This window comes from Furipterus horrens, unplaced genomic scaffold (genome assembly GCF_987537825.1).
Source record: "Furipterus horrens unplaced genomic scaffold, mFurHor1.1.pri manual_scaffold_5, whole genome shotgun sequence".
NCBI lineage: Eukaryota > Metazoa > Chordata > Mammalia > Chiroptera > Furipteridae > Furipterus > Furipterus horrens.
This window is the reverse complement of record NW_028327175.1, coordinates 96,336,547-96,348,790: the sequence shown is the minus strand read 5'-3', so window position 1 is coordinate 96,348,790 and position 12,244 is coordinate 96,336,547. Positions and strand designations below refer to the sequence as shown.

The window sequence follows — 12,244 nt, the reverse complement described above, 5'->3', positions numbered from 1 at the left end:
CCCTTTCCTATTAACAATAACTGCACTCCAATCCCGTATTTACTATGTGCCAAGCACTGTTATAAGTGCTTTATGTATATTAACTCACTTAATCCCTATAATACCTACCTTTACAGGCCTGTTGTGAGGATTTCAAAGTAAATATAAGCCCTACCTGGGTAGCTCAGTTAGAACATCATCCCAAAACACCAAGGTTGTGGGTTTGATCCCCAGTCAAAGCACGTACAAGAATCAACCAGTGAATGCATAAAAAGGTGGAGCAACACATTTCTGCCTTTCTCTTCCTCCCTCCCTCCCTCTAAAATTAATTTTAAAAATTTAAAAAGAGTAAATATATATAAAGCATAATAGTGCCTGACGAAGAACACAACATATGTAAGAGTTATGATTATTATCATCCCCATTTTACAGATGAAAAATTGAGACACAAAGAGGTTAACTAGCTTTAGGTTGTATGCTTAATGAGGTGCCCACCCAGACTGTCTTATTCAAGTCTCTGCTTTTAGCCACTTGTCTTTACTGTGCTGTGACAGATGCAACCAGCCTTTAAGTGCTATTTGCTGCTGCAGACCACATCTTGAAGTGGCTCTTTGAGAGGTAAAATCCTATCAGTTTGTACTATGTTGTTTTCACCCACCAGGAAGATCTCCATAAAACATCCTTTTGAGTCTGTGTCCCCTTCTAGATGCCATCCTCCTCTGAGAGAGTCATCTTGCTCTCCCTTCTCCCCTCCCACTTACCCCTAGTTGCCTGGCTCTGGGCTCCTCCTCCCACCTTCCACCCTAACCTCACCCCTGCACTGACTCTTTCACCCAGGCCCCTTGACTGCCTCATCACCAAACCCAGTGGCGACTCTCCATGCTCTTCTTGTCTCCCTGGGCCCTCAGACCATCTTCCTGAACCACTCTTTCTTTTCTAATCCCAAATTTTTGCCTGATTTCCCTTCCTCCTGCCTGACAGTGCCTCCCTGCTCTGGGAGCCTCCTCCTCCACCTATCCATTTCCCTGGCCCACTTCCCTCTCACTGTGAAAAGTCCCAGGCAATGCCATGCCCTCTGCCTCTCTTCTGAGGACCCTCTACCCTCTATCTGTCTTGCTGTCCCCCTACAGCTACACAAGCACATATCTGTCTGCTCCGCTGACCCCTCCCTCTGAATGTTCCACAGCTCCCTTAACTTTGAAGGAGTCAAAACAGAACTTGTCATTCCTGATACTGTGCCTCACCGTCTTCCACCTCAAACCTGGTCCTCACCATGTACTCTGCAACCCCAGAAAAGCTGTCACCATTCAGACACTTGTGCAAGTGCTAACAGTCATCCTTAGCTCCTCCTCCCCACACCCCACTACCCTATGGTATTTGTTACCGAGGCCTGGCCATTTGACCTTGTAAGTATCCATCTCCATGGCCACCACCCTGGTCCAACAGAACATCGCCTTTTGCATGAGTCTCCTGTATTCCTTACAGCTGCTTTTCAAACTTAAATGTGTATTTGGCCTGTGAACCAAAGGTTTGTGGTTTGATTCCTGGTCAGGGCACATGCCTGGGTTGCGAGCCAGGTTCCCAATTTGGGGCCTGTGAGAGGCAAGCAGTTGATGTATCTCTCATGCATGCATCAGTGTTTCTTTCCCTCTCTTCCTCCCTTCCCTGACTTAAAAAAAAAAAAAAACAAAGGTCACATGCAAAATGCTTAATAAACGAAATTCTTCTTAAAGTACAGCTTTGTTTCTAAGTGGTGGGGAAAGTGGTTCTTGGCTGGGCCTACAGTTCCAAAAAGCAAATTAAGGTCAGTTGGTTAGAGCATAGTCCTGATACACTGAGGTTGTGGGTTTGATCCCCAGTCAGGGTATATACAAGAAACAACCAATGATTGCATAAATAAGTGGAACAACAAATCTCTGTCTCTCTCTCTCCCCCTTCCTCTCTCTCTCTCTCTCTCAAATCAATAAATAAAAAATAACTTTATAAAAAAGCAAATTAAGGCAAGATTAATGATTGAAATACCAATCACACAGCTCACCAAAAAGCAAATACATGAATTAACCGATGAACAAATAGAAAATCTTTCTGAGGCTCAGTTCAGAGCTATAGTCATAAGGCATCTTATAGACCTAACAGCGGGACTTAATCAAGACAAGGAAGGAATGAAGGCTAGTCCTGCTGAAATGAACAAAAATACATACAAGACAAGTGGTGAGGAAAGGAAAACCAGGGATCAAATCAGCAAATCGGAACATAGGGAAGGAACAGTCAACCAGTGCAGAAAGAGGAAACAAAAAGTGAGGAATATGAGGAGAGGCTCAGAAACCTGTGGAACAGCTATAAGCTAATGAACATTCGAATTATAGGATTGCCAGAGGGTGAAGAAGAAGAACTAGAAATTGAAAAATTATGTGAAAAACTAATGAAGCAGAACTTCCCTAACTTGGTGAAGGAAATAGACTTTACAGGTCCAGGAAGCATAGAGAGTTCCAGATAAACTAGACCCAAGGAGAACCACACCAAGACAAATTATAATCAAATATCAAAAATTAAAGATAAAGAGAAAATCTTAAAAGCAGCAAGAGAGAAGAAAAGAATTATGTAAAAAGGGGTCCCAATTAGACTATCTGCTGATTTCTCAAAGGAGACTCTACAGGCAAGAAGGGACTGGCAAGAAATATTCAAAGTAATGAAAATCAAAAACCTACAGCCACAATTACTCTATTCAGCGAAGCTGTCATTCAGAATAGAAGGGCAGAGAAAGTGCTTCCAGGACAAAGTAAAACCGAAGGAGTTCATCAGATCCAAACCACTGTTATCTGAGATATTAAAGGGACTTGTTTAGAAGGAGGATCAAAACTATGAACATTAAAATGAAAACTATCACAACAACCAACAACAGAAGCTAGGGAACCAAAACAAAGGCAAACCAAGTAGGCAACGAGAGTGGAAAAAGAACTATAGGTACGGGGAACATATTATGGGGAGGTCATAGGGGAGGGGGGAGGGCGAAAGGGGAGAGAGATGATGCAGGAATTAAGAAGCATAGTAGGAGGGAATGGAGTAGACAGGAAGATATTGAGAAGAACTATATGCACAACCAATGGGCATGGACTAAGGGGGAGGCAACTGGAGGGAGGGAGGGTCACAGGGTGGAGGGGAGCAGAAGGAAAAGAAATTGGGACAACTGTAACAGCATAATCAATAAAATATATATATTTTTAAAAAAGCAAATTAAGGAGGAAAAGCCCCAGGATGCTCTGGACACCCCCTCCAGCCCTCCCTACCCCAGTGCCCACAGCTTAGTCAATGCCAGCTCACACACACACACACACACACACACACACACACACACACACACAAGGACAAAAGGGAAGGAAATGAGGCAGCTCCATTTGCTCTCTGACTAGATTTGCTTCCTCACCAAGTCTGTGGGTGTGGGTGTGTCTGTCTGTCATGTAGTCTCTGTAGTAGCCTCTCCCCTCAGGGGGACTTTCTAAAGACCAGAGGGTCCACACTGTCAGGAGAGGCTCCTTGGTGGGCATGGAAATGTTTAAATCATGAATCTCTGACACTGGTACTTCCACTTGCTGTGGGTTTCAGAGCATGCCTGTTCTGGAACTATTCCCTCTCCAGCCAAATGGGTCTAATTCAAATTATAGTAGTCTTTCAGAATATCATCCTTTGTGGTGAAATCTGAATAAACTCTACAGATTGTATCAATGTCAATTTCCTGGTTTTGATAACAATATATTTATGCAAGATGTTACCACTGGGTGAAACTAGGTGAAGTGTACATGGAATCTTCTTGTTCATTTTTTCAACTCCCTGTGAATCTTTAATTATTTCAAAACAAGAGCCCTGTCTGGTGTGGCTCAGTGGATTGAGTGCCAGCCTGCGAACCAAAGGGTCGCTGGTTCGATTTCCAATCAGGGCACACGCCTGGGTTGCCCGCCAAGTCCCTGGTTGAGGGTGTGCGAGAGGCAACCACACATTGATGTTTCTCTCCCTCCCTTCCACTCTTTCTAAAAATAAATAAACAAAATCTTTTTTAAAAAGAAGAAAGAAATGTTAAAAATCTTTTCAACTTCCTCTCCACTACCCCCTCCCCACGCCCACCCTTAAGTCCAGGCCCTTACCAGCCCCATCTTGGATCTTAGCAAACACTTCCTAGTTTTCCTTCTGTCTTTGCTTGGCACTCACTAATCCATACGGAGAATCTTGAAGACACCAGTTTTGCCCTATTCTCCCTGTAATAACCAGTGTTAAGTTCATCTCTGCTTGTTGGATTGAGCTGGCCCTCACGACCCTCTAGACCTTTCCAATCTTATCTGCCACTTTTTATTTGCTCATGTCCTGCCTTTCCCTCAGCACCCCTCCTCTGCTGAGACTGTTCCACACTCCAATTCCAGGACTATCCTTTCTCTTCTCCGTTAACAGTAAATGCCCCGCTGAATTTCCCGACGCTCAGACCTTCCCCTAACAGCCAGGCCCCGCCCCTCGGGAGACGATAACGGTCAGGCCCCGCCCCGCGTGCGTGCGCGGCCCCGCCAAGACGTGCAGGGGCCCGCGTAACCTGAAGCTGAGGTGGCAGCACCGCAGCCAATATGGAACTACCACAGATGCCGGAGCTGATGGGGCTGTCGCTGTTGCTCGGGCTGCTGGCCCTGATGGCGACAGCGGCGGTAGCGCGGGGGTGGCTACGTGCAGAGGAGGAGATATGCAGCCGGCCTGCCGGTTAGTGGGGCCATGGCACGCAGGGGTGACCCGCGGGGACATCGCTTTCTGGACCTCCCAGTGGTCCGACCGGCGGTCTGGGCCCGCGGTAATGTCGAGTCCCTCTGGGCCTCAGTTTCTCCTCTAATGGAATGAGCTTTGCTTTTCGACAAGAGATGCCTCCTGGACGCGTGCCTTCAGGAAGACTAGTTAGAACCTGGGTCCCACGCTGCCACTTTCTCGGTGCCACTTTGTCTTTTGTGTCTCACCTTGTCCCGGGGGTGCTGCGAGGTCGCTTCTATACCCCTAAGCGCGCTACTTGTTCGTTATTTTATGAAAACGGGCAGGGGGAGGTGAGGGACGGACCGACATTCACTTGTAAGCACTCTGACTCGTTCCCTGATTTATTGTGTACCTACTACCTCAACAGGCTTTGGGGTCTTTTCCTTTAGGGAGTCCACTCTGGGGTAATGGAGAAGAACATCTAAAAATATAAGCGAAAAATATAGTGTAATACGTTACCTAGAAGAGGTCAGTACTAGAAACAGGAAACCTAGTGGGGGGAGTGGCCAAGACTTCTTTTCTCGCAGTGGTGGGTGGGAACACCTGAGATGTGGTCTGAAAGCATAGGTGTGTAAGAATTTGCTGGGAGGCCAAGGAAGGAAGAACATGCCTGGCAAGGCAATATGCACAAGGCAAGGAGCCCTCAACATTTCGTATGACTTTAGTGGGAGGGGAGAGACAAGGGGAAAAAGGTCGGGGGTGTTAGACAAGGCTGAAGAGATAAGCAGAGGGCAATTTGTGGCCATCTTTGTACTTGGCCCTCGGGAGTTTTTTTTTTTTCTTTCTTTAGGAATTGAATGTCTACAGTGATCTAAGACACGCCGACTTTGTGTCTGGCCTGATTCTCAATTAAATAAGCTATTTTATGCAAAAGTGACCTGCATCATTTCTGGCACAGGGTAACTCAATGCATATTAACTGCCTCTCATCCCTCAGTTCTCTCTGAGTCCTTTGAGCCTTTAATGCTTGTCTTGGGTAATCTACTTGTCATTTTGTATGTATTATCAAATTCTTACAACTTTAAGGAAACCAAGACCCAAAACTGTTGGGTAACTTACACAAGATTGGAGCTACCGGCTTTGATTATGCACCTTATTCTCCATGTAGGGATGTCTGGACAATGATCTGCACTCTGGCCATGCTGTGTACCCACTGAGCTGTACCAGCCCAGACAGGGCACCTTTTCTAATTTACACTGAGGTGCTATATGGACTACAGTAGGCAGCCTCAAGATCACAATCCAAACCCAAATCTGATTCCAAAGCCTCTGTTTTTGCCTACATCACTCTCTCTTGTTGAGGACGGGGTCCATTTCTGGTCATCTTTTGTTGCTTCTCTCAATGCCTGGCCAACTAAAGGGGGTCAGTAAATGCTCATTGAATGAGTAATGAAATGGATAAATGTTATGGCCCTTCCTTATAGGCCAAAAAGCAAATGGATTTCCACTTGATAAGCCCTTGAGATCAAAGAAGCAGAAACAGCGTATTCGCAAAGAGAAGCCTCAACAACACAACTTCACCCACCGCCTCCTGGCTGCAGCCCTGAAGGTACATACATGGGTACCATGCACAACACATATACAAAGACTCACACCCCCACACAGACATTTCCTTTGTAGTATTCTGTGCATATTACAGATTCCTCAGTTTCTGACCAAAGCTTGGATGCCCCGTTCTATCCCTTCTCATCACAACCCATCATCATCTTGCTATTAATCCAAGTAACAGGGCCTGGAGTCATGGCTGCATATTGGGGTTCCTCATCTGCCCAAGGGGTTCCTATTCACACATGCGACCCTTCCCCCTAGAGCCACAGTGGGAACATCTCTTGCATGGACTTTAGCAGCAATGGCAAATACCTGGCCACCTGTGCAGATGATCGAACCATCCGTATCTGGAGCACAAAGGACTTCCTGCAGCGGGAGCACCGCAGCATGAGAGCCAATGTGGAACTGGACCATGCCACGCTGGTGCGCTTCAGCCCCGACTGCAGGTGGGACAGGATGGAGCCTCAGGTTTGCCTGCAGAGTCCCTGCCCCAGGCTTATGGTCTTCCCATATCTGGTTTGGGATAGTGAGTGGGGACTCAGGGCCTCTCTTTGGGTAGCAAAAGGAGAGCATCCAGACAGATTGAGCACTGCCTGGGGCTTCCTAGAGGGCTATGTGATTATATAGCAAGGAAGCAGCTGGGGAAGTAACAAAATCTGGCTTCCAGATTATCTTGGAAGCTATAATGATTTTTTAAGCCATAGAAAGAAATTAAAAGAGAAAAAACTATTCAGACTTCAATGTAGTGGGGAGTTTTAAGAGATTTTGAACCAAGGGGTTAAGTTATAACACTGGACTGAAGGGCATGAGGGAGATCTAGATTTTCCTTAGACTCTATTATAACGTAGGACCTTGCTCACATAGGCCTCCATGTCCAAATGAGTGAGTAACTGACTTATCTGCTCCCTGTCTTTAGAGCCTTCATTGTCTGGCTGGCCAATGAAGAAACCCTCCGTGTCTTCAAGATGACCAAGCGAGAAGATGGCGGATATACCTTCACAGCCACCACAGAGGACTTTCCTAAAAAGCACAAGGCACCTGTCATCAACATTGGCATTGCTGACACAGGTAAGAGGCATTCAAAAGGTGGAGCTTGCCCAAGACAGGAGGGAATGGCTCTAGTTATAAATGCTAAATGAGTTAATGCTGCCTCTCAGCATTATGCTCAGCCTCAGCATGATAAAGGGGCTCTGGCTCTGTGTTTCCCTGGAGTCTGGGAGCCATAGTAAACCCCCAGGGAAGGCAGGTAAGAGCCACATTCTTTAACAACATTTTTTTTTTCAATATTTACTTAGTTTATTTTTAAAGAGAGGGGTGGGGAATGAGGAAGAGAGGGAGGGAAACATCTATGCACAAGATAAACATTGATTAGTTGCCTCTTGTATACCCCCAACCGGGGACCTGGCCCACAGCTCAGGCACATGCTCTGACCAGGAATTAAACTGGCAACCTTTAGGATTACAGAATGACACCCAACCCAGTGAGCCACACCAGTCAAGGCTTTAGGAAAGTCTTTATCTACATTGACCCTTGGCTTGGGAGAGGAGCATAGATACTTCGGGCAGCAAAGGCCTTCATAAGTGTCTCATTGAAGATTGACAGTTAGTCGGGTAATTGACCTCAGCTTCTGTCACTTTCCTCCCTCCTCAGGAAAGTTCATCATGACTGTTTCCAGTGACACAACTATCCTCATCTGGAATCTGAAAGGTCAGGTGTTGTCTACCATTAACACCAATCAGATGAACAATTCACATGCTGCTATATCCCATTGTAGCAGGTAAGGAAAGAGGGACTTTGGCATCTGGGATGGGTATGGGTTGGGGCTGGGGGCTAGGGACAGCAGTGAACCAGTTACAGAGAGTGGAAAGAGCATACAGTATGAAATCAGGACACCTAGATTTAAGTCCTTAGTCTTTATTTCTTCATCTATAGTTTTTAAAAGGTTGAGTGGAGGTACTACATTATCTTATAGCATGGCTTTGTGGATGAACTGAGATCATGTGTATAAAAGCACTTTAAAAAGATAGTGTCATTTAGATATAAGATTATTAAATTTCTCAAGGAAGAGGCTTAATGGGTTTGCAGAAACAAGATGCCCTTAAAATTAAGTTTTAAAGGAACTGGGTTGTATGGCAGGTTTGTGGCCTCGTGTGGCTTCACCCCAGATGTCAAAGTTTGGGAAGTCTCCTTTGGGAAAAAAGGCGACTTCCAAGAGGTTGTACGAGCCTTTGAACTGAAGGGCCACTCGGCAGCTGTCCTCTTCTTTGCTTTCTCCAATGACTCCCGAAGGTGAGTGAGTTCTGTCTGATTTCTTACCAGTGGCTCTCAGCCCCTCTTGGTAATCAGGGTCTTTCTGCCTATCTCTGCAACAGCCCTGAACTGGGTGGGGTGCCTGACCCCCAGCAGGAAGTAGACTTAGTAGTGGAATTGGCTTCTTAGTGGAGCCCTTAGTGCTGTCCCAGTGCCCTCTCCTCCAGGGTGTGTTGGCGCTAGAGCTGTGATTTTCCATGCTGCAGGATGGCCTCTGTCTCCAAGGATGGTACCTGGAAACTGTGGGACACAGATGTGGAATACAAGAAGCAGCAGGATCCCTACTTGCTGAGGACAGGTCGCTTTGAAGAGGCGAGCACCATGCCATGCCGCCTGGCACTCTCCCCTGATGCCCAGGTCTTGGCCTTGGCCAGTGGCAGCAGTATTCATCTCTACAATACCCGGAGAGGTGAGAAGGAGGAATGCTTTGAGCAGGTCCATGGGGAGTGTATCGCTGACTTGTCCTTTAACATCACTGGCCGGCTTCTGGCTTCCTGTGGGGACCGGGTAGTGCGGGTGTTCCATAACAGCCCTGGCCACCGGGCCGTGGTAGAGGAAATGAAGGGCCTCCTGAAGCGGGCCTCCAGTGAGAGCACCCGCCAGAGGCTGCAACAGCAGCTGACCCAAGCCCAGGAAGCCCTGACGAGCTTGGGTGCCTTGAAGAAATGACTGTGAGAGGGGCAGCAGGAAGGACTGGCCCCCTTATGCCGCCACTGCTGCCGCTTTTCTTCCCAGGCAGCCCCTCCTTTTTCCCATCGAAGCTATTCTTGTCTCCTCAGAGCTCTCTGTTCTTGCTGGTTGTGACTCCTGGCCTTGACCTCCCAGAGTAATGACCAAGGTGCTTTTTCCTGAGCCCAAGGTGCAGAATCTGTCTTCACTGAGGAGAGTGGTATATAGAAGAAACAGGGAACATGCTTTTGACCTTGTGGAAGCACACCCTGATTGCCAAAGAAGTTTGTGATTGTGGAGGCAAAATCTAAAGAATGCTCGAGTACTAACCAGCAGCGTTGCAGGGGTGGGAGACTGGGATGGATATCTTCCAAATACATTACTGTGGTATGGGTCAGGAAAAGGCTAGTCTTAATCCAGGCAAAGTAGCTAACACCATCAAAAAGTAAGGGATTTCATTCTGTGTCTCAGTTTTCTTATTTGTAAAATGGAGAATAATCTTACCTCCTCAGAAAGTCATCATGGCGCTATAAGAGTAAAAAGTCCCTAGATTTGGGAGAAAAGTAGAAAAGAGTAGTAATATATGTTATCTGTTGTCCAATATCATTTATTGACTACTGGGTAAAAGAGTCTCGAACACTGTAGTTTGAAACTAAATTAGAAAGGAAAAAACACATCTGTTGGGAAGGTGAAGTTTCTGGTATCATACGTTTTGTATCTAGTACTGCTTTAAGTTGTATGGAGGAATCAAAGAATCCCAAAATAATGGAGTATTCTTTCAGGAGGTTGTATCCTATTGGAGGGGACCCCTGTTTAGTCCATTAAACATTTGAGTGCCTACTCTGCCCAGCACAGCTCAAGGTGCTGGAGATAAGTATTATGAATAAGACATGATCTCTGCCATCATAGATGGCTGGTGGGAGAGTAGTACACTTGTCTATTAACTGCTTAATATTTAATATTAAGTGCTTTTTAGTTTATTCATAGCTGTAGAAGGCTCTTACAAAAGTCAAGGTAAGAGGATTGAACCAGGACAGAGGCAACGAATATGAAGATGGAATTGAAGGGATAGATTTAATAAGAGATTAGGTATTTAGAAGTTTGAATTTTTGGATTCGAGGACTGCTTAGTCGTGGGAGGCAAAGGAAGTGAGGAATCTAGGAAGACTTGAGTCTAGGTAAAATTTATTCATCAAGGATCAGATTCTTATTTCCTCTCCTTAAAACTAGGAACTCCCTTACTCACCCCCAAGTCACATAAATGTTTGAACAAGCCACAGCTTTGGAGTTATCCTTAATTATTCCCTTTTATTACTCTCTCGGCCCCACTACCACTACTACCATCCACTTCACCAAAAAATTTTGGTTATACTCCAGATTATATTATATCCTGAATCTGCTACTTCTCTCCATCTTTTCTGTTACCATCCTGGTCTTACCCACTGTCATCTTCCAGATAATACAGCTTCCTCATTGGTCTCCCTGCTTCTTTTCTTGCTTCATTAATTCACTTTTCCACATAGCAGAGGGATCTCCTGAAAGTGTAAACAAGATCACATTGTTCCCCAGTTAAAACCTTCTAGAGGCTTCCCATCACACTTGGAATAAAATCCAAAATTCTCACCATGGCCCATGGGGTCTATAATCTGGCTTCTTCCTTGTGTGTTCTTTTTACCTCTCTCCCAACCACCCTCACCTTGCTGTTGCTCAACCAAGCTAAGTTATTTTCAGCCTCAAGGGGCACTTGTGTCTATGCTGTTCCTCTGCTTGGAAGCAGTTTTCTTTTCTGTTGGCTGACTTGTCGCAATTCAGGTCTCAGTTTCAGTTACACTTCAGGGAGACCCCCCCCCAACCACCAATCTGAAGTAGCCCTTTCCACCAATCACATCACATCCATCATATTGGCATATTTTATTTACTTTGTATATTTTATTTACTTTGTATTTCTTAGTGCTATCTGAAATTATCTTGTTTGGATATGTTTGCTTCAGGGGTTTCAGTTTAAATGCTTATGGAGATCAAGTGGATGTCTTCTGGGTGTAAAACAGTATGTCTTCTGGCTGTAAGACAATAGGAAATGGTAGGGACTGAAGTGATTTCTAGATGGCGTGTGTCCTGGGTAAGAGGCAGGGGTGGCTGCTACTTATTATTTAGGAGTCTAGCAGAAATTGCCTGTTTCAGAGAAGCTGGCAATTTGTTATAAAAAGAAAAAAATTAAGCACTGTATGGACCAAACAAAACACTAATATGGGCCAGATGCAGCCCACCAGATTCTTAATTGGCGGCTTCTGGATTGTTCATTAACCCACTGGAATGTGAGCTCCACAAAGGCAGAATCCTTGTGTTTCTGATTTGCTCTGTATACCAAGCAGAGTACCTGGGACAGAACAAGCCCTCAATAAATGAAGTCAGACCAGGGCATTTGATGGAAATTTGAGTACCCTCTGTGAGTACCCTCCCACTCTTGCTTTCCACTATGGTTTTATGTTCCTAATAACAGATTCTGATTGGTAATGCTATGCACACGGTTCCTGGTGAATATTAGCATTCTGATTGTCAGAAGAACGAGACTACCACTCTTCCTTGCGTATCTGCATGGCACTGTCCTTACTCTCATTGTGAAGTGACCACAGAATGTTGAGTTACTGAAGTCAGAAGTCTTCCGTTCCAGTTTCAGCTGGATCACTGACCGATTTGAGACCTTGAATAGATAGACCATTTGACACTCTTGAGTATTGTTTTCTTATCTGTAAAATGGAAATAAATCTTGTCCTGTGTTTCTGATGAGCTGAGTGAAACCACTACAAAAAAGTCATTATCGACGCTTCGTGAGGACAGAAAGCTCCTTTCATTAAAAATGAGCCTGCTTCTCTTGTAAACATGGGGAAGATATCTGGATATTAACAAAGAGCCGAGGCTACTGTGTTATTTTGATCAAAAATCCTTGTGTATGAAGGCAGCA

At 45.4% G+C, this 12,244-nt stretch overlaps 1 protein-coding gene across 1 annotated transcript; it reads left to right on the top strand.

The window, feature by feature from the left end:
- The first annotated feature begins 4,532 nt into the window (after positions 1-4,532).
- On the top strand, positions 4,533-10,660 carry TBL2 (transducin beta like 2). The gene is made up of 7 exons (XM_090276872.1): positions 4,533-4,716; positions 6,181-6,305; positions 6,566-6,750; positions 7,221-7,372; positions 7,955-8,081; positions 8,441-8,593; positions 8,821-10,660. The coding sequence occupies exons 1-7, from the start codon at positions 4,587-4,589 to the stop codon at positions 9,281-9,283; spliced, it is 1,335 nt and encodes a 444-aa protein (XP_090132998.1). The 5' UTR covers positions 4,533-4,586; the 3' UTR covers positions 9,284-10,660.
- The last annotated feature ends 1,584 nt before the right edge of the window (positions 10,661-12,244 follow it).

What these genes read in the sequence shown, in the direction of transcription:
- TBL2 (XM_090276872.1), top strand. Translation starts at nt 4,587, where the DNA reads ATGGAACTACCACAGATGCCGGAGCTGATGGGGCTGTCGCTGTTGCTC. An exon ending in GCTATATCCCATTGTAGCAG is followed by an intron (nt 8,082 to 8,440) that starts GTAAGGAAAGAG and finishes GTTGTATGGCAG; the next exon opens with GTTTGTGGCCTCGTGTGGCT. An exon ending in TTCTCCAATGACTCCCGAAG is followed by an intron (nt 8,594 to 8,820) that starts GTGAGTGAGTTC and finishes TCCATGCTGCAG; the next exon opens with GATGGCCTCTGTCTCCAAGG.